Consider the following 22,691-nt stretch of genomic DNA (forward strand, 5'->3'; position numbering starts at 1 on the left):
TTCCTACTTTAGAAAGAAAACCAGTCTGACTCCAAACCAAAACACAAACAGATTCTAAATAAGGCCCTACACCTAACATGCATTGTCTGACCTAAAATGTCACCTCTTGTTTACACTGATAAAATCTTTAGTTCCCTCAGGACAGTGACTTCAAAGGAATTCACGGATTGACATATACATATTAATCAATTAAAACCCTCCAACTGATTAAAGATTTAACAGCATCTTAGGTTTGTTTAGAACATCCTCATCAGTGGTATGACCCTTTGATCTATGCTTATAAATTCTGTGTCTGATACTACCTCTCTCACTAACACCTGAAGGAGGAGTAAGACTCTGAAAGCTTGTGTTTCCAAATAAACCTGTTGGACAATAACCTGGTGTCATGTGATTTCTGACCTTGTCATTTAAAATCACATCCACAAGGCCATAAACACAACAGGACATCATTTGCCTTTTTAATTGAACCATTACAATTCTGCATTCTTAATTTGCCTTCTTATTCAGATTAAGGGAAGAAAGTTTAGAAAAATAGTGCACTTTTTTTTAAGATAGGACTTACAACTGTAACAAGAATAAGTTTTTCCTACCCAGTTACCAGACATAGAAAAAGATTGATGACAGTCCAGTGAGATTCGTACACTTTGGAATGGAAAGTTGTACATAATTGAATTTTATCTTTTCATGTACTATGGTAATGAAAATTCATTAACTTAAAATGTGATGCTTATTTCTGTGAGAATTTATTTGAGAGTTATCGATGCAAATGTACCAATTAATTATGGGAAAATGTAGACCTTTATTCTTTTTAAATGAAATTCTCCACATGAGAATGTCCATATGATTTGATGGGGAGAGGGGGTTGGTTCAGCTCAGTTGGCTAGATGGTTGGTTTGTGAAACAGACTGACACTAACAACCTGGGTTCAATTCCCATGCCAGATGAGATTTCCATAAAGGGCTTTCCTTCTTAACCTCACTCCTCATCTGATTCTCAGGTTAAACCACACCCAGTCATGTCTCTCCAATGAGAGAGTAGCCGTATGGTCTGGTAAGACTTTTACCATGACATAGTAGCCACTCTTAATAGAATATGTACAGGATCCAGTGTTTGGAGAAGCCGTTACTATCTCAAAACAGGGCTCTGCCATGTGACAGTTCAAAGTCAATGGGAAAGATATTCCCAAAAGGGTTGCCTATTTGTGGGACCATATCATGGCCATTGAATTTTCTGTTTCACTTCTGATGAACAGAAGATCATTTGCTCAAGCATCAGTGGTAGTTTGGAATGAAGTGGAACGATAATGTGATGCCATTTCTCATCAGCACCACATCAGAAATGCTGGTTTTCACTCTTGTCCATTCATACCAGGTGACCTGCATTGTTGGGTGATGAAAACGTTGAAGTCACTTCATGTGACAACCTTACAGCAGAAACGGTCATGTAATATGATCTCCATTATTATTGGAGTTTCAGTTTACAAACTGAAACAAATCTATGATCACATTTTGGGATGTTGCTTTGCTCTTTAAGTTGCTTCAGGTTTAAGAAATGAACAAGCATACCTTAATTCTTTTAGCACTCTAACAGAAGTTTCCCAAACAGAAGTGCTAACAGCACTCAGATCCTACCTCTGTTTACCACATAAAGCTGACAGCAGGAAATGCTTTAGGGATGAGTGCCAGACAATGTGAAAGAATAAATCACAATTTCACCTGCAACCATGCAGAAAATAAAATCTGGGCCAAAACTTTCAATGGTGGACAAGATGGATGCTTTTTCTTTCTATTCATTTGGATTCTGTCTGTCAAAATAATCTTCAACAATCGAAAAAAAACTTAAAATCCATGAACGATCATTTTTACTTTGCTAAATAATAACAACAATGCGACTGCTGCTCAATTTTAACATCCAATCAAAATGATTTTTTGTGGTTGCGTTAATAAAAACTGGAAATTAAACAGTGGATGATGGAAAAGCAGCCTATCAAGAGGCATTATAACATGGCTTAACTGGAGAATGTGTAAGTTTAATTTTGTAGTTATGGCTCTGTATTTACTTCATAAAATCAGATTTGATGGTACACTTTTGAAATTACATTAACAGCAAGAACTTTCACAAGATGTCAAAAAAACTTGGTGAATCTACCAATATTAACATGAAATACTGACTAAGGACAAGTATGGAAATGATAGTTTTGTAAATTATAATTTTAAAAAAAACTGTGATGAAAGTGAAACAGATGAAAAAAAAAAGTGCTGGAGAAATTTGACAGGTCTGGCACCACCTACAGAGAGAAAATAGGAATTAACGTTTCAAGTCCTGTGACCCTTCTTCCAAACTGACAGTAGCTGGGTGGGTGGATGCAGGAGGGGGTTGGTTGGCAGGAAGGAGTTACAGGATCAGTGGAGAGCCCAAGGAGAGAGAAAAAAGGGTAGGCAGACTGGTGAAGGTACATTAAGACTAATCAAGGCTACTTTCACAGCAACTTCCAAACCTACAACCTCTCCTACTGAGAAGGACAAGGGTAGCAGAAGTATGGCAACAGCACCATCTGCAAATTCCTCTCCAAGTCTCAAATCATCTTGACTTTGGAATGACCAGAAACTGAAGTGGACACACCATATAAATACAATGGTTTTACAAGAGCCAGACAGAGGCTAGGAATCCTAAAGCGAGTAACCTCATCTCTTGATTCCCTAAAGCCTGTCCATTCTCACAAGATGTAAAGGTCAGGAGTGTGATGGAATATTGACCACTTGCCTGGATGGGTGCAGCCCCAACAATACTCAAGAAGCTTCACACCATCCAAGACAAAACAGTCCGCTTGATTAGGATCACACCCACAAATATTCACCCCCTTCTCCACGTGGTGTATGCTATCTACAAGATGCAGCATAGAAATTCATCAAAGATCCTTACACAGCTCCTTCCAAATCCAGGAGCACATCCATCTAGAATGGCGTGCAATTCTGGTCTCCCTGCCACAGAAAGGATGTTGTAAAACTTGAAAGGATTCAGAAAAGATTTACAATGATGTTGCCAGGGTTGGAGGGTTTGAGCTATAGGGAGAGGCTGAATAGGCTGGGGCTATTTTCCCTGGAGCATCAGAGGATGAGGGTGACCTTACAGAGATTTGTAAAATCATGAGGGGCATGAATAGGGTAATTAGACAAGGTCTTTTCCCAAGGTAGGGGAGTCCAAAACTAGAGGGCATAGGTTTAAGGTGAGAGGGGAAAGATTTAAAAGGGACCTGAGGGGCAACTTCTTCATGCAGAGGGTGGTGTGTGTAAGGAATGAGCTGCCAGAGGTGGTGGTGGAGGCTGGTACAGTTACAACATTTAAAAGGCATCTGGATGGGTATATGAACAGGAAAGGTTTAGCGGGACATGGGCCAAATGCTAGCAAGTGGAACTAGATTTTTCAGGATATCTGGTCAGCATGGACGAGTTGGACCGAAGGGTCTGTTTCCATGCTGTATGCCTCTATGACTCAATGACAAGGGCAGTAGTTACATGGAAACATCACCACCTGCAAGCTCCCTTCCAAGCCACTCACCATCCTGACTTGTAAATGTATCAAAATTCCATTAGTGTCACTGGGTCAAAATCCTGGAACTCTTCCCATACAGCTTACAACAAATGGACTACAGCAGTTCAAAAAGGCAGCTCACCACCACCTTCTCAAAGGAAACTAAAGATTGGTAATAAACGATGGCCGAGCCAGCTAAGCCCATGTCCCATGAATGAATAAAACAAAACCCCATTTGATGGCAATTCCCAAGGCACAGGGCATTATTTGCTCTCGGTATGTAGTCAACCTTTAGTAGCAATTCCATTTTGATATAACGCATCCTCGGCAGGCGAAGCCACAAAATAATGTATATCATGGATAGCTTGTTCATTCTGAGGAAAATGTAACCTGGCTTTTTGAAAGCAAAGGCAGGAGGGATGGTGGCCACTTGGGAAAACAGGCTACATTATGCAAGCGTGACTAGTGCCAGAGTCTTCCTACTACAGCAATAATGCAGAAGCATGCAAGGTGAAACAGAATCTTCCTGAAGAAAACATGCAGATGAAAGTCGGTCTTGCCACATGCCTTGTAAAAGGTTAGAAAAATAATAATGGTGCAATACATGATCACAGTACTCCCAAATTAGCCAATATTTAAATAAGCAGCAGGAGGAAACAGTGGAAAACAATAAAAACCAAGCACACAGTAGAATTCAGTAGTATCCAGAAAATGCAGCCTGGGAGAATTACAAGTGAAAGGCTTTATTGTCCAATCCTTCCAGCCCCATTCATCTTCACAATTTGCCATTACTATTTCATTGACAGATTTTCAAGAACCGAACTGTGTTTGTTTATTTCTGATATCCTTTTTAAATGTTTTCCTATTCTTTACAATAAACTAATGACAAAACTGTAATAATATATTGTAATGTAAGGAGGAATGTCATACAAACCAGTTAAGGATTTGTCTGTTAATACTAACACTACAATAATATAATGTTTGCATGCTTGAGCTCACCACATTCAACTTACTTTTCTCATATTTTTACTGCTTTCTTTTTTGAACATCTTCGCATCCCTTCCCTGTGGGACCCACTCCCAGGTGCTTATTAGCTGGGGGCTCAGAAGAACACTCTGCTAAAAAAAGCCCTGCAGCATGGAATTAATAAAACTACATATCTTCATGTGCAAGTTCCTTTAAATGCACAGGTGACAGAGACTGATGTGCACGATTCAGTATTTTGAGATGCAGCCCTTGGTACATCAGAACTGCTACTGACAAGAGAGACAACTGGCTGTTCACAATTCTCTGCATGCTTAAAGTTATGTCCTTGGGGAGGCTCCCAATCTTTCTAAGAAATGGGATGCCTGCATCCCAAGAATGAATTTTGTTTTAAACTTGAGAGGTCATCCTATTAGAAGGCAGAATAGAAAATCTGAATTTGAATGCTACTTTTATTTGTGAGATTAGGACGGGGCATTGGTTCAAACTAGTTACATCTAATTTTAATTTTAACGTACTAGGAACTTCTTTCTTGCATTGTGAATGATTGGCATTTGGAATAGGCTTATCTCTAAAGTGAGGAACCCAAAAATTCTGGATGCATTTAAGAAACAAACGAAGTTTGCAGTAGGGGAGGAGCTGGAGAAACTTTATGGTACATCTGAATAATCTTCCTCATCCAATATTACCTTGTGATATGCCCTTAGAGTGTTGAATAGTTAAAACATGAATTAATCAGCAATTGTGCACAATTAGTGTGCATGGACATGTTAATGTATGATTAATTGGGTACATAACACTTGGTTTGCATAGTCATCTGCAGACCTCTTCAGTTTCCTCATTCAACACTTTTTAAATCAATCAGTTTCCCAATTCATTGAACAAGTCTGTTCTCATGTATTGTTGCTGCTATCTCCTGGGAAAGGACAGTTCCTTGTCCTCCAATTGTGAACCAACTTTCCCCACAATGAGAACAATAAGGATTAACATACGGCGAATGGACAGTTTTAAAATTCAGACATTTCTTGCTTCCAACAATGATTCTCGTTATTCAACACTGTCATGGAGAAGACTATCATGGTTGTATTATGACATAATTTAGTATGTTTGAATCCTCTAAATTCCGAACCACGAGAAGGGTGTTTGAATTAAATAATTCATAATAATAAATAATTAATAAATTAAACAAGAAAGGTAGAATTTAGTACAAGACAATTGAATTATAAGGTAATGTGTAGCATAGTGGTTACGTTACCAATAATCCATTTAAAATGGAGTTAAAATCCGGCACAGAAAACTGGGGAATTTAAATTCAGTTAATTGAATAAAATCTAAAATAAAAAGCAAGTTTTATTAATGGTGACCATGAAACAACTGGATTGTCATAAAAACCCATCTGGCCTGCTATTATCCTTTAGGGAAGGAAATCTAACATCCTTATCCAGTCTGGTTTCTTTGTTATTCCAAAACAAATGCAATATTTTTACTGCTAACTGACATCTGAAATGGTGAAGCAAGTCATTCAGTTATATCAAACTGCCATAAAAAACAGAGCAAAAATGGTCGCACCAGCTGGCTTTAATCTGGGCATTAGACACTACCTAGCTGAGCCAACCTGCAAAGTCTTCCTCAATTATACATTGGCCTTCTGGCCAAATTAGAGGGTTGATGTACAGTTCAGTCAAGAACAGACTGACATACTCATTTTCACCAAATCACACCTTCTAACCAATGTCCCAGACTCCTCAATATCATCCCTGCGTAACAGTTTTCCTACCATCAGGACAGACTTAGCCCAGCAAGTCGTCATTTTGTTGACTGGAGCTTTGAGAAGCAGCACTCCAGCGCTCGCCAGACTGGGTATTCAAAATATTGATTGTTCGCTGTCTACATAACCTAACTCTATAATGGGGCGAGAACCTAAAAGAGAGGGAGAAGGATCAGCCACCTGTCTCTCAGATAGTGACAAGGGGAGTCTGATCGAGATGTTGTGGGAGCTAATGTTGATCTGCTGAAAATGTCAGGGCAACACTGATCAAAGCAGACAAGCCCAAGATCCAGGCAGTGGATAGACTTGAGGATGAATTACTTTGCATTAGCAAAAGTGGACAATCAGAGCGATGACTAATTTTGGTACGGAGGCATTCCTACTCGCAAGTGCATGCTTGCTTTATACCCTAAAAATGTTACAATTACTAGCAAACAAATGTTTTAAAAGGTTATGGTATGAAGTTCAATACAGTGGATGTCCAAAGAGATTTAGGGGTTCAGGTGCATAGATATTTAAAATGCCACAAACAGGTGCAGACGATATTGGAGAAAGCTAATGGAATGCAGGCCTTTATCTCTGGTGACTGGAGTGTAAGAATGCAGAAGTAAGTTGTAGTTTTACAAAAACTTGCTGAGACCCCACTTGTGAGTACTGTGAGCAGATCTGGGCATCATATCTTAGGAAGGATATGTTGGCCTTGGAGGGGGTACAACGTAGGTTTACAAGAATGACACCAGGACGTCAGGGGTTAGGTTGTGAGGAGAGATTATAAAAATTAGGCTCTAGAAGTTAAAAAGTTAAGGGGTGATCTGATCAAAATGTTCAAGATATTAACAGGAAAATACAGGATAGATAAAAATAAACTATTTCCACTGTTTGGAGAGTCTAGAACTTGGAAGCATAGATAAAAAATTAGGGCCAGACGGTTCAGGAGAGATGGTAGGAAATGTGTCTACACACAAAGGGTGGTAGAGATTTGAAACTTTCTTCCACAAATGGCAGTAGATGCTGGACCAGTTGTGAATTTCAAATCTGAGATATAATAACTTTGCTTATCAAAAGTTTATCTAGGATTTGGGCCAAAGGCAGCTAAGTGGAGATAGGCCACAGATCAGCCATGATTTTATTGAATGGTAGAACATGCTCGAGGGGCTGAATGGCCTGTTCCTAATTCTATGTTCTTTTTTATCCTCCTGGAACCAATAACCTCCTGTTTGGTTTCCTGGCTAGAGCATCAATATAGAGTTACGCAGGATTATATTGGGTCTGTGCTTATATGATTCAAATCTCAGTTTGCAAGGGACAGCTGTCTAATATAGAGATGTAGAGGGGCTGTGCTATGCTGATTAACTCTTGAAACTCAAAGATCGAGCTTTTCCCCAGAGACTGGCAGAGAATGACCACCCCATTCCTCTTTGTATGCGTCCAAATAATAAGCACATGAGCGTGAATGATGATCAATGTCCCGCCAGGTAGTTGACAAAGAAAACATAAATAGAAGTCTTTACAAATTGAAAAGAAAACCACAGGGCCGCTATCATGGAAAGTGATACTTTTGTCTCAAGAGTTAGGTTGCACACATGGTTGACATAATCCACCCAACATGACTTCAAATTATGTTTATTTTCTTTCCTACCCTTGATTCTGTTGTCTAGCTTAGCCATGAAAATACTCATTGACCCAGTTTCACCGCTCTCTGGAGGGAAGAATTCCAAGAGGAGAAATTCCTCCTCATGTTCATTTTTAAATTTGAGATCCTTTATTCTGAAACTGTGCTCCCTAGTTCTAGTTATACCCTGACAAGCTTCTCAGAATTTAGTATGTTTCAATAAGATGACCCCTTTTCTTCTAAACTCCTAGGAATATTCCACTTAGCTGCTCAAGCTTCCCTCAGAAGTAAACCCCTTCATCCCAGGAATAAAACTAGAGAAACTTCTTTGAACTTCTACCAATAGAAGAATATTCCTTCTTAACTAAGGAAACCAAATTTAATTGCAACGCTCTAGGTATGATTTCACCAAAGCTCTGTATAGACGTAGCAATTAAGACTTCACTACTGTTATAATCAATACTTCTTGCAATAAAGGCAACCTAACAAAAACACACGATATTAAATTGACTATACCATCTGATCTTCCTCCTTCTAATGCTGAACAATCTGTGCTCAGCAAAGGGTTTAGCTTTATCCCTTTATGCCCTTGCCTCATTGAACTCTGGCATGACGAGACATCAAACTCCTCTTCCATAGACTTTGACTTTATGCCTGCCCCTTTGAACAGTCCTCTCCCACCCCAAAGACCTATCAACTGTCTGCAATAATCCCCCTCCGCTTGGACTCTGGACCCTTCCCTCTGGCCTTTTATCTGCATTGGATCTCTTCATCAAGAATTGGGACATGACATTGGTCACCTTTATTTCTCTGCTTTCCTCACTCACTCACTCTAACCTGTCTCCCTCTGAATTTGCTACCCTCCATTCTCTCAGCAGTGCTGTAATCATCTAATATACTGACATTTACCTTGCAGAGGCTGAGCGTTAACTATCAGACACTTCTTCCCATCTCACTCCGGTCCATGTCCTACCACTTAACATCAAGTTGCTGTACCTAGGACTGTCAGCGACCTCATCTCCATCTGGAGATCTCCCCTCCACAGCATTCCTCGTTACAGTCCACCCAACCGCATACAGCACACTTATAACTCCTTCCCAAAATGCAGAAACAGACTGTCCTGGCAAAACTATCAGCTATTCCTGCCCTGTTGAACTTAGTTCTTCTAAGCTTGACTCTCTGCTCCCCCCACCACCTTTGTTTAGTCTATCCCTACTGACATTCATGATTTTCCTGACAATTTACCTCAGCTTCCAGTTTTCTGACCCTAACTGCCTCCTCTTCATCATGGATCTGCATTCATCCCCTGCCAGAAACTCTGTAGGCTTCTTCCTTGAAAAGAAGCCTGCACAGTCCACATTTACCGTCACCCTCCTTTGCCTGGCTGAGCTCATTCTCACTTCTCCTTTAACTCATCCCACTCTCTCCAAGTCAATGGTGTGGCTATGGGTACCCACACAGGTTCCAGTTATTCCTGACTCACTGTGTGGGGTATGTGGAACATCCTTATTCCTGTCGTAGTCAGACCCCACCCACAACTGTTTCTCTGATACATCAATGATGGGTCATTGGTTTGGCTTCCGGAATTGGGAAAATTAATTAGTTTTCAATTTCCATCCTTCTCACCTTCACCATTTTCCTTCACTGTTCTGACCTCACTGTTTCCATTTCTGACTGCCAATGTGGGTCTGTACTCACTGGACCTTTGAAGAATGAGAGGTGACCTTATTGAAGTACATAAGATTCTTCAGCAGCTTGACAGGCTAGATGTGTAGAGGTTGTTTCTCCGTGTGGGAGAGTTTAACACGAAAGGGCATAATCTCAGTGTAAGGGGTCCCCTCTGTTTTGGCTGGAAGAGTAATGTTGACCTTGCAGTTGCTTGCCATTTCATTAAATCTTGATCCCATGCTAAAATTTCTACTCTGTGCCCGCTGCAGTGTTCTAACAAAGTTTAATGCAAGCTGGAAGAAGAGTATCTCATTTTCCACCAAAGCACTTCACAGCCTCTAGGGCTCAATATTGTGCTCATTAACTTCAAGGCATGATCTCTGTCTTCCATTTTGATGAGAACCTCCCACTCAGCGGATCTTGTTGGCTTTGGTCTTAGTGACTTCCCATTTTCTCCTTTTCACACCTATCATTTGCACCTATTTTATATCTCTCTCTCTTTACAGATGCTGCCAGGCCTGCTGAGTTTTTCCAGCAATTTATGCTTTTTTATAAAATTGAATTCTTTGATAAGGCTGACACAGACAGTAGGTGAGGATAGTACTGTGGATGTTGTACATTTGGGCTTTCAGCAAATATTTGATGTGGTGTCATATAATTGGTTGGTTAGCAAAGTAGAAATATGTGGATTGATTCATCCTTGGCTGCATAATTAGAGGTTGGCTAGAAGATAGGAATAAGAAGGTATATATAGACTAGCATTTCTCAGATTGGAAACAAGTTGAAAGTAGTGTTCCCCAGGCATCGGGTGTTGGGACGCTTGCTTTTTCTGATTTATAAATGGTTTGGAGAGGAAACGTTGAGGCCAAAATGTCTAAATTTGCAAATGATACTGAGGTAGGGAGAATAGTGAATTGTGAGGATGATGCTGAGTACCTTCAGAGGGACATTGACAAATTGGCCAAATGGGCAGACATCTAGCAGATTGATTTCAATACAAACAAGTGTGAGGTAATATATTTTGGTAGGAAAAACATGTAGAAATAATACAGGCTCAATTGTACAAGTCTGAGCAGAGTGCAGGAGCAGAGGAACCTCGGGGTTTATGTGCATGATTCTCTGAAGGTGGTGAAGCAAGTTGAAACAGTTGTTCAGAAGGATTATAGGATCCTTGGGCTTATAAATAGAGGCATTGAATATATAAGTAAGAGGGTGATGCTTCACCTCTACAAACCATTGCTCAATACTGAGTTCCATTCTGGGCACCTTATTTAAGGAAGGATATTAAAGCCCTGGAGAAAGTTCAAGGGCGATTTATTAGAATGATACCAGAACTGAGGAATTTTAGATACAAGGTAAAATTAGAGAAATTGGTCTAATTCTCCTCATGCAAAGAAAATTAAAAGATGACCTTATTGACATGCTCAAAATGATGGACAATTTTGACAGGGTAAAGAAGGATATTTTGTTTCCTCCGGCTTGTTTGTCAGTAACTAGAGGGCACAATTTCATGATTTTCTGCAAGACAGCTAGGAGTGAGATGAGGAAAAAACTTCTTTACTCAGAGAGTTGTTAGGATTTGGAATGTGCTGCCTGGGAGAGTGATCGGGGCAGATTCCATAGGAAGTTTCAAAAGCGACCTGGATATATATTTGAAAGTGATGAATTTAAGAGAGCTACAGAGTTAGGGCTGGAGAACGGGACCAGCTGGGTAGCTCTTTCAGGAGCCGGTATAGATATGATAGGTCGAATGGCCTCTGTTTGTACTGTAAAATTCCATCATTACATTTGTCATCCAAACTTTTTTTTACCAACTTTTTGTGATTCACATACCAGGACAGCCTTTGTACTGAAACATTCTGTAATCTCTTTCCATTTCAGCATACTTCACTCCTTCCAACCATAGTGGATGACCTCACATTTTCCCGCACAATACATGTATACTGTCCTTTCATGCAAGACATTTATATTGACTGAAAATAGTTGAAGCCCAGCATTGATCCCTGTGGCACAAATGCCATGAATTTTTAAGTGGGACAGTTTTATGCAGCAGCTCATTGAATGAATTTCAAAGTCTAAGTCAGAAAATCACACGGCACCAGGTTATAGTCCAACAGGTTTATTTGAAATTACAAGCTTTCAGAGCACTGTCCCTTCGTCAGGTGAAGCGCTCCGAAAGCATGTGATTTCAAATAAACCTGTTGGACTATAACCTGGTGTCGTGTGACTTCTGACCTTGTCCACCCCAGTCCAACACCGGCACCTCCACGTCATTTCAAAGTACAAATACACGACATTTGCCGATTCCTCTGTCCGCTCTGCTTGATGCGTCCTCAAAGAGAAAAAAATTGTTTAAAATGGTTTCCTTCTGCCTGATGAAGACCATACGATGTAGGAGCAAAAGTAAACCTTTACTGAGGAAAATCTGTCTCTCTCTCATCTTTGAACATACTTCACGAACCAGCCTCAATGGCCTTCTGTGGTATTCTCTGAATTCCACAGATTCACTGTGCTCCAAGAAAAGAAATTCCTCCTCATTTCTGTCTTAAATATGCAAACCCATATTTTGAAATTATGCCCTCCAGTCCTAGACTCTCCTACAAGTCTCTGCATCTATTCTGACAAGTCCCCTTGGAATCTTGTATATTTCAATAAGGTCGCATCTTATTCTTCTACACTTGAATAAGTACAGGCCCAACCTACTTAAACTCTTCTTCATCAGCCTCATGAACCTTCTCTGGACTGCCAGTATCCTTCCACAAGTAAGAGACCCAAACTGTTTCCTTATAACATCCTGCTTATTCCTCCTTAATGATAGATTTCAGAATTTTCTCAGTGCCAGATGTTGAGTTAATTGGTCTATAGTTTCCTGTGTTCTGCCTCTCTCCTTTCTTGAATAGGGATATTACATTTGCACTTTCCCAGTCCACTATGACCTGTCCAGCATCTAGGGAATGTTGGAAGATAACATCCAAAATCTCTACAGTCACATCCCTTAAAACCTCTAAGATGTTGGCCATCAGATCCAGGGGATTTAGTCAGCCTTGAGTCTGACTTGGTTTCCAAATAAACCTGCTGCTGCACATTTCTTCAGGATTTTCTCAGACATGTCTTTAAAAAGGTTTCAGACTCCTGAAGAAATACATTACACTACTTTTTGTTTCTTCTTTTCATTAATGTACTAACATTCATTCCTGGCTGTGAGCAAGACTTGGAGGAGCCATCATAATGGAAATAAAAAGTGTGGTACCATATTCTACAGACTTGTTTATTATCATCCACTATTTTTTATTTAAATTAATACCCGGAGGAAAAGATATCTCATAATCTCCAGATTCAATATAATGTGTGTTATTAGATTCTATTGGGAAAGGACACACACCAAGTCTGGGTTTAAGTTTATAAATAATTTATTGCAGGAGACAGCCATCTGACCTCTGGGAGAGGTAAACTACTACAAGTAGTTAATGCAAAAAATCAAAAATGGTGTGGTCCCAGCCTACTTGTGGCAGGCAGCGTGTTTTAAGACTACAGTCAGAATATACACTGAATGCAGTGACAACATAAAGGTGTGGTTGGATGGTACCATGAACCAGTTTTAATTCTCCTGAAGGATCATTTAATTAGAGATTTGGAGCATTTGATTCAAATGAACTGCATTCCCTGTTCATTTTTTTTTTAAAATGGGTAAGCATGTACCATCATTCTTTCAGATATTAGACTTTGTTCTAAATATGTCCTTTCATATTTCTGTGTAAGGGATTACATAATCAAGTTGCTCCAGAAAGAATGCATCTGTTCTCTGTTTCAATTAACTACTATTACTATCATGAGACCAATATCTTGTAACAAAACACTGCCTGGGAGATAGGGGCATGGCTTTGTACCTGGCTTAACCTTAGGTTGTGGAAAGTGGCAGCTTTGGAAGTTAACAGGGATGCTACTCCACATTAAATTAAAAAAATAAAAGTTTCAAACATCTATTAATTCGGGCCATTTGTAGTAAAATGTCAAAATGAAGAGTACAGCTTCTTCAAATCACTTGATTGGAAATGTTGGAGTTAAGTACAAAATCCCTAATTAAAGGCTTTTTGAAGTGTGCTGACACTGCCACAATAAATTACCACCATCTCTTTCTCTTGTAAAATTACAATCAATCATCCCATCTGTAAACCATTCAATCAATAAAGGTTGTGCTGTCTACTTCCATTGCTCCTGATGATAGAATGCTGAACAAGTGTGAATATACATGTCAGAGCTCAGAATTTCTGAGCATGTTTGCTTCATCTATGATTAAAAGCTATGAACCTACCCCAAACATTTGTCGCAGGTCAGGGTCTCTGAATCGGAAGGGAATGTTGGAGACATGTAACCTTTTGGGTTGCTGTTTCTCTGTGGTCTCTGATGACTGTAGCTGCTGTGACGAATCTGTCTGTGCGGCTTCATCTGTCTGCTGGGAGAACGGCAAAAGGCAATGATAAAACAACAGGCAACTAACAAGTGAAGCATGCCAGCCATGACATAAAAGTAAGGTTAGGGTCAGGTGAGGCATTCTCATTCCCAGAATAGCCATTTTGAATCCAAATTGACTGTCAAATTAAAGAGCCATATTTGCATGCCTTCCCCATTTGTCACGGCCACCTTCCTTCTACTATTCTCTTTTAGAGTACAATCTAGTTAATGGTGGAATGTGCATTGTTCTGAACTGCCCAGGGGAACAACAACAAAGGACAATTTGAGTATTGATAGATCACTTGCAAACCAAATCAAGGAATGAAAATAGTGTTCATTAGGAACTGGCCTCTATGCAAAGATGTGAAATGGTCTTTTACATCCAATATGATTACATGGAGCTAATTGTTCCATTTTCTAAGACGGTGAAAAATCATGTAACTTATTTTGTGATCATGGCAAATTAATTAATAAGAGGATCTGATGAATTCTCAATGTTTTCTGAAGAGGAGCTGACAGTTTTACAACAGCCATCACACTTACAATCTAACAGAGTAATATTTTCAGTCAGTTTTCAGTCCATCTTCATGATTAAAAACATTTACGCACAAAAAAGAGCATCATGGGCCCAGCACTGCTATTTGAACTAATTGTCATCTTTAATGCAATTCCATATTTTAGCACTGCGCAATATGTCAGAAGGTTTCAGAATGCAGTGCATTTCATTAAGTGGCAGAGAAAGGTATTTGCATGATTATTGTAACTTATGCAACAGCTATGTCCTCTAGAACAATGTGATAAAGCCAATGTGACTACACTTTTATTCAAGGACCATATTTGGCCACAGCCAATTGTATCATCTGACCAGGATTCATACTGCTGCTCTCACTCTTTTCCAGAATCAAATATCAACTAAACACTGTGGGGAGAAAGGTCACATAAGTTAAAAGGGGAAACAAAAAGCACCTTAAGGATAATGCATTCTAAGGAAAACATTACTTTCTAGTAGCACATTGAAACATCGAATGAATAAAAAAAATCTACATTAAAAATCCACCAATAGCCCACATATGACGGTACAACTGAGGTCAATTCACTTATTAAGTGAGAAAGCTAAAATGAGCCTTGACTAAGGTCTTATGCTTCCCACAGTCTTAGTGATATCCACACTCTACGAATAACTAAGCTATAGCTCACAGTATATTGATTGCATTTAATTGTCATACTTTCCTTGATTCTGTATACATTATTTTTTCAATATGTTTCATTCATAGTAATTTTGATTGAAGTGACTCATGTACCCTTCAATCCCAACCATACTTTTCTTGCTGATTGCTTTGGAAGGCTGAACGCACAAACACTAAGCTGATTTTGGATAGTTCTTCATTTGAGATTTATCTCATGAAGCTGTAACGTTTGATGGGATGTCAACTACTCCCACTCTCCGGTGCATCAGGAACAATGCATAGCTTATTTTTGAGCTGTAACAATTTGCTCTTCTCATCTTTTGCAAACTGACAACTGATGTCTCAAACATGAAAAGAAATTGTGATTGAGTGCAACAATATAATGTTTGTCTTTGGACACTGAGGTTAAACTGGTTGATGAAAGACTTGAGCTGGTTCAGGTCACCACAATAGTCCTCTATCATAACTTCAACATAGCAGATAGTTGGAGTTTCTTAGGGGGACTGGACTTATGCAGTAATTTCAATGAAAATGAATTTCTTGGTATTGCACTTCTTTTGCTGTGAGATTCTGCTTAAACTGCACATCTGCAAATTGACAAAGACTTTAAAAAAAATTAATTAATTTTGGTCCAGGGCAACTGGTTTTTGTGTGTGTGCATGTGCATCATTAAAAGAATGATAGGTCATGAATGTTGTGCTACTGTAATATAGAAACCCATCATGATAGTCAACAGAATCTGCTTTTCCTTGTTATGCTAATAATAGCTCATGACAATCATAGTAATTGTGATAAATCAATAGGAAAAACATTACATTCCCTGGGAAAAAAATTAATGAAATTGAACAATATTGCCATTGTGAATAAATACTGGTACTTTTTAAAAGGTTTTCTTGCATCAAACAATTCTTAGTCTGTCATTGAGCTGTCGGACAGCTGTGAAATTTATAATAACTATATGCAACAGGCAACTCTGTGTAGAAATGCCTGGCAATGGAAGTGCTTCCACCAGATACTGACTCTCATGAGTAATTTGAGCTTAATTTACTTCCTTTATTTTTAAAATTTTCTACATTATCAATTTTGATATTTTGTGGACAATGACCTACATCTACTTCACAAATAAAGCATCCTTGTCAAGTAGGTCTTAATGGTCACATCTAATCCTTGTATATGTTACAGCCCTCCCTCCTTACTGTTAGGCATTTGAATCATGAACTGCCTCGGGAATTGGACAGCTTAATTTTTCCACTACTGTCATTACAATGTTCAGAATTTGACTTGAGCATGCAATAACAGTTGAGAGAAAACAAAACTGGCCAAAATTTCACATCAGCTAGTATCCACTGAAACAAAGATATTACAGTACCAGGTGTAAACTCTCAGTCAGTCACCACAGATTTTGCTTCTTACTCGACAACATGACTTAAATTATGGTAACAGCTTCTGTGGGTAAACAAAGTGTCAGGGTGGGGAAGCTAATTAACATTAAGTTAAACTCTGTTCTAAGTAACGATATGTATGCACAGAGTTATCACTATCACTTCTAGCAGAGCTGCACGGAATGCTTCAAATGCCAATGTAAAGATCATATCTTCTTTATTTTCCTGTGTTTCTGAATGTGGACTGAAATGGGAAAGGGACTGCTTTTAAAAAATAAGGATATGTGGAAAGGTTTACTCTATCTTCTAAAAGCAAGTTATTTGACACTCATTGTAAGTGCTGTTTACACTGCTGTTTGTTCCAGCAGCAGGGAAAGTTACTACACATGAACTGGAGCCACGAGGCGTATGAAGGTAAATCTGGCAGGCATCAAGTAACTGATTGGAAACAAAAAACAAAAATTGCTGGAGAAACTCAACAGGTCTGGCAGCATCAGTGGAAAGAAAGCAAAGTTAACACTTTGAGTCCAGTGACCCTTCTTCAGAACAGTAACTGATTGGTCTGTGGAATGGTATAAATGACAAATGCCTTCTTTCTGCCAACAACAATGGGATTGGGTTCCAGTTAGTTGAACAGCTTATGGGTGTGAGTCAGAATCTATTGGATCTCCACAAAGGAAGGATCTACCTGTTTCCTTGCAGTAAAAAAAGCATCTTGAGCCTGAAGAAAGCCAGTTTACTTCCCCTCGGTTGCTATAAGCTGTGGCTTTTAACAGCGAATCAAAAATTTATGTGTAAACCAGTCACCCTGTACTTCCTGCAAGTAAGTGAAAGCATTTGATTGGTTGAAGAGATACGTTGGTGCTTGTTCAGTCCCAGATCTTCTACAGAGGATGCCACGGTAAATGAAATTCTCTAGTTCTTGTACATTGTCACACAAAAGCCCAGTAAAAGTCTGGGCAGCTGTTAGGTTACAGAACGGTGGGTATTTTTAAGTTTCCATCGATCCCAAAATCCAGACCAACATGCGTTAAAGACTTGATTTTTCTAAAGGTATCACAGGGTCTTATAACTTCACAAACATGTAGATGATAATTGTTTTAAACAAATTGTTTATTTCAGTGCAAGATGCTTAAAAATGTGGTAATATGATTAATCCAACAGCTGAGCAGCCTTACATTGTAATCCAGTCTTCCAAGCATTACATTGTATAATCTTACAAATGAAGATAAACGGCTGGTCCAGGAAAACTTGAATTTTGTGAAAGCTTGTGTGTAAGGGTTAAATCCTTAAAACCTGTAATTTGGAACTTGTATTCAAATTAATATTGGCGCCCATTGCTCTTCAACTGAAATGGTTTAATATCAACTCAATTTGAATGAGGAAAGGTAAATTTAAGTGAAAATGATCTTGGTTCACATGGAACATAAAAAATGAATAAATAATGTGGTCTCTTTGGGGATTTTGAGGATACACATGAAATCTCAAATGGTCAACTGTTGCCATTTGGAAATGTGAATTTCAAAGAGAAGCATCTAAGGCATTTGAAACAAGTAATTAGAAACACTGACTTAGATTTTCAAATGTATATTTCAAAAGTCCGTGTTTTTAACCTTCTGGCAATTATATCTTCATTTTGCAGTTAATTCAAGTTAAATAGAAGAACGGGTAACTAGATGTGGAAAACCATTTCAGCAAGCACTGAGTGAAAATCAACTAACCGTCTAACCTGGCACAGCAGGAAAATCTACAGCAGATGCTGCAATTGCACAACGCAGAACAAGCTCCTACATTTCACCACTTACAAAACTTCTATAGTGCAGACTGATCTAATTTTACCAATTCTAATTACTATTGTTGGCAGTATCGTTAATCTCTGTCTATTTAGCTCTTTTTACACTTTATTGGAAACTACTTGGACCTCTTTCAAAGAGAAAGGGTTGCAATAAATAAAAGCTGCATCATTATCCTAAGCAGCCTGGCTCGGAGAATACTGTCAGAACCTGCTGTACAAATAACAGCAGGGAAACTATAAATACCAGGAAAAAAGGTACATGTCAAGGGCAACATGGCCAAAAATAAATTGACAAAATTGCCTTGAAAATGTACATAATGAGTAGGGAAAGTAGGGAATAAGCAAAGAGAGGGTCAAAGTATTAATAGGTAAATCAACGTCTAACCATTAGGATGTAAATGAATGTATTGCATTGAAAGATTGTGGGAGTCAATAGTGATGTCTTAGCAAACTATTGCTGGGACTACTGCTATTTGGGTACAATGAGCTGATATAATGCACCCCAATTTGTTTTACCTAATATTACAATGCTTTGGGGAACTAGGCATCAAGGGTTTGTGAATACACCAGGCACAAGGGTAGGTTATCTGGCACCAGCTACTTTTAGAAAGCTCACAGGGCGGACACTGATATGGTACAAGATAATATACAATCACAAATGCTTATAGTGGCAACATTCACTTCTGAGTCAGACATTTCAGACTACAGGTCCTCAACTAGTCTTAATCCCTGGAAAATCTGGAATCAATGAGAATCAGGAGTGAATCTTCACTGATTGGAATCATACCTATCACAAAGTAAGATTGATGGATGTCAATCACCTCGGTCCCAGGACATTTCTGCCGGAGTTATTCATTGTAGATATCTTCTAATCAACCTGTCCAGGGATGTTATTAACCCCTCTGGAGGAGATGGTCTTGAACGTGGGCCTCCTAGCTCAGGGGTAGGGACATGATTACTGCACCACAAGAGACCAGTTTTTCATAGTAGTATCCTAGGCATAAACATCTTCAGCTGTTTCATTAATGGACTTCCCTCTGCCATAAGGTCGGAAATGGAGATGTTTGCTGATGATTGCACAATGTTCAGCATTATTAATGAGTTCTAAACTACAAAAGATACTAAAGCAGTCTGTGTCCATTTGTAGCAAAACTTGGTCAACATTCAGGTTTGGGCTGATAAATGGCAAGCAACATCTGTGCCATACAAGTGCCATGCAATGAACATATGAAATAAAATGGAATCAAACCACCGCAAGTTCAACAGCATTACAGTGTTATTGAAAAAGAGACATTTTGTCAAAAACTTTATGTCCTGTACTCATCAGGCAAATTCCTAAGAATACAAATTCAAAGGGCAAACAGCATTTATAATGTATGAGAGGAGAAGGTTGATTGGTTGGCAAGTGATCTCTGATTAGTAAAGACATTGTCATGGAGAATGCACCAACTAATGATGATGGATAAATAATAGCCATGCTCTGTTTAAAACTTAACATTTTTGTTCTGACGGGGTGAGGCATTACCCAAAGAAATGAACATATGGCTGACAACTATTTTCTTGAATTGAAACAGGGTGTACATGTTCCTTCTGTCTGCAGAGAACAGAGCACTGTGTATTAGTATACGTCAGTTCATGCAAGTGCACCACACTGTCAGTATGAAAATCCTAAATTGGTTAACAGTACTTACAGATCTAGATCATCAGGATATAGTACTGCAGTACACGGCTTTGTTGGGTGGTACATTGGTGAGTATGTTAGGAATGTCAAATGAGCACATGGATATTGCATTGGTTTCAACATTCAAGTCCTGTATTATATTCACAAATGTGAAGAAATCTTCACTGTGTCAGTAAATAACTTGCTTAAAAGTAGTTAAGCAGTTCATGCAACCATTTGGCCAGTGCATACTGTGCAGAACTTGTTATAGATAAGATACAGTAAAGTAATATCACTTTGTGAATCTTCAGCAGCCTATACATACACTGTTGCCATGGATTATGAGGACAATATACTGGTTCATTTTTCCAGGCAATGTCCTGACCAATCACAGTCCTCCTAATTGGCTTAAATTTAAGCAAAATATTGCATTTCACTGTCAGTCAAAATCTAACTGGTGCTTTTCCATGGCAATACCTCGAATAATCAGTGAGTCTATTGTCAACTAAGCAGCACTCTGCTCTCACACAGTATAAATAAATAAATATAAATTTTTGCAAATTGCCCAGATGAGTTGATTATAAAAAGTTTTGACTGTACTTTTTCTACAATACTGAAGTTATTTACTAGCAAACAGCTATCTGTATTACGATAATTGAATCCTCAACTTTCAACATCCTGGGGTTACCATTGACCAGATGGTACTGAACTGGAGCAGCCATATAAATGCTGTAATTCCAAAAGAAGCAGAGGGCTTTAAACTCTGGGATTAGTAACTCACTTTCTGATTCCTTGATGCCTATCCACTACCTACAAAGCACAGGTTAGGAGTATGATTGAACGCTCTCCATTTGCCTGTATGAGTGCTACTCTAACAATGCTCAGGAAATTTGATTCTATCCAGGACATAGCAGATTGCTTGACGGGCAACCCATCCACCACCTTCTACATTCACAGTGGCATATGTGTACCATCTAAAGACTGCGCACAGCTATTCACCAAGGCTCCAATGATAGCACTTTACACACCTGGGACCACTGTCACCTAGAAGGAAAAAGGCAACAGGTGAATGACGATACCATCAAGATTCCCTACAAACCAAACACATCTTGGCTCCAAACTATAACGTAGCTCCTTCACTGTCACTCAGTCAAATTCCTGGAGCACCCTCCCCATCAGCACTACAAAACACACACTACAGCAGTTCAGGAAGGTATCTCACCACCATCTTCTCAAGGGCCATTAGGGATGGATAATGCTATGAATGCTGGCCTAGAGAAACTTGGGAGTTTTAGAACACTCGGCAATCAAAATACCAAACAATGTCAAATCAGGAGAATGTTCAGTTTCTAAGTCAAAACAAAATGCACCTTGAGTATCATGGCTTTCTGATTGCTGAGGAACAAGGGAAGCACTGCCATGATGAGTCAAATTCTGATGTTTGGAAGAAGCTTGAATTGCATTAAATGACAAAAGCAGCCTGGATTTTCAGTGTCCAGTTTTAATTGTAACTTCAGGTGGGCCCTGAAATTCCATGGGTTGTGATAATTCTGCTCAGATCTCTGGTCAGGGGAGAGGAATGTGAGTGGCAAAGTGTCCACCCAGGCTCCTCCAGATGCTGACTACAGTTTTCTTGGATCCCTAGAAGAATAACTACAACATTTTAAAAAAATATATAGATTTCATGTTCTTCAGTGATTTAAGCTGCTTGCCTGACTTTGTCTGTAATGGTGGGACTGGCTTTGCCTTTGCAAGAGACAATACATCTCTATGTTCATGTTATCCGTACTTCTATTAAAACCATTGAAATGTCTGATTTCTCCAAACATTGGGAAAACGCAAAAGCAGGCAAACTGAGGTTCCCATCTCTCAAAGCAAATAGAAAATTACAGTAAATGGACGGAAATTGGCACAAATGCCAAGTAATATTGTAATTGTATAGAGGTGGCTCCAGTAAAGGTGAACAAAAAATTCAATTTAAATTGAACTTCAAAAATAATACAAAGGGACGTGGATTCAAACTTATAAAACAAACAAAGGACTGATACCTGGAAAGATTTCTTTGCAAAATGAGTAATTAACACATGAGATGGACCTCTGAATGGAGTGGTGGAGATAAACATTCTGGAATGGTCTTCCAGATCCATAATTAGGGGTGGCACAATGGTGCAGGAACCTGGGTTCAATTCCACCCTCAGGCGATTGTCCATGTGGAGTCCGGGTGCTCCAGTTTCCTCCCACAGTCCAAAGATGTGCAGATCAGGTGGATCAACCATGCTGAATTGCCGATGGTGTACAGGGATATGTAGGTTAGGATTAACCATGGGACATGCAGGGTTACAGGGGTGAATCTGGGTGGGATGTTCTTTGGTGGGTCGATGTGGGCTTGATGGGCTGAATTGCCTGTTTCCACACTGTAGGGAATCCACGATCTATAATTATTTTTATTTCGAGACATTCTGCTTATAGAAAGGTTGAAGAACAGTGATGAAGCAAAGTGACTTCATTCCAAGTGGAGCTGTGAAGAACTTGTTAGATTAATGTCCGTTTTGTCGCTGGGAATAGTAGTTAGTGAAGAAGTGCAAGGTAGCTGAATGATTCTAACTTGGGTGCCAATCTTTTGAGTAGGTTAACCAAAAGTCAACTGCTGTT

General features: G+C 39.1%; 1 protein-coding gene across 3 annotated transcripts in view; it reads right to left on the minus strand.

Annotated features, from left to right (window-relative positions):
- rbfox3a (RNA binding fox-1 homolog 3a) overlaps nt 1-22,691 on the minus strand; it is a 255,819-nt gene that overhangs the window by 117,514 nt on the left and 115,614 nt on the right. For all 3 annotated transcript variants that reach the window (XM_048610905.1, XM_048610904.1, XM_048610906.1), the window contains exon 3: nt 13,876-14,016. In XM_048610905.1, coding sequence (XP_048466862.1) covers nt 13,876-14,016 — 141 coding nt within the window. The remainder of the gene's footprint in view (nt 1-13,875; nt 14,017-22,691) is intronic.

Source organism: Rhincodon typus, chromosome 23 (assembly GCF_021869965.1).
Source record: "Rhincodon typus isolate 14 chromosome 23, sRhiTyp1.1, whole genome shotgun sequence".
Taxonomy (NCBI): domain Eukaryota; kingdom Metazoa; phylum Chordata; class Chondrichthyes; order Orectolobiformes; family Rhincodontidae; genus Rhincodon; species Rhincodon typus.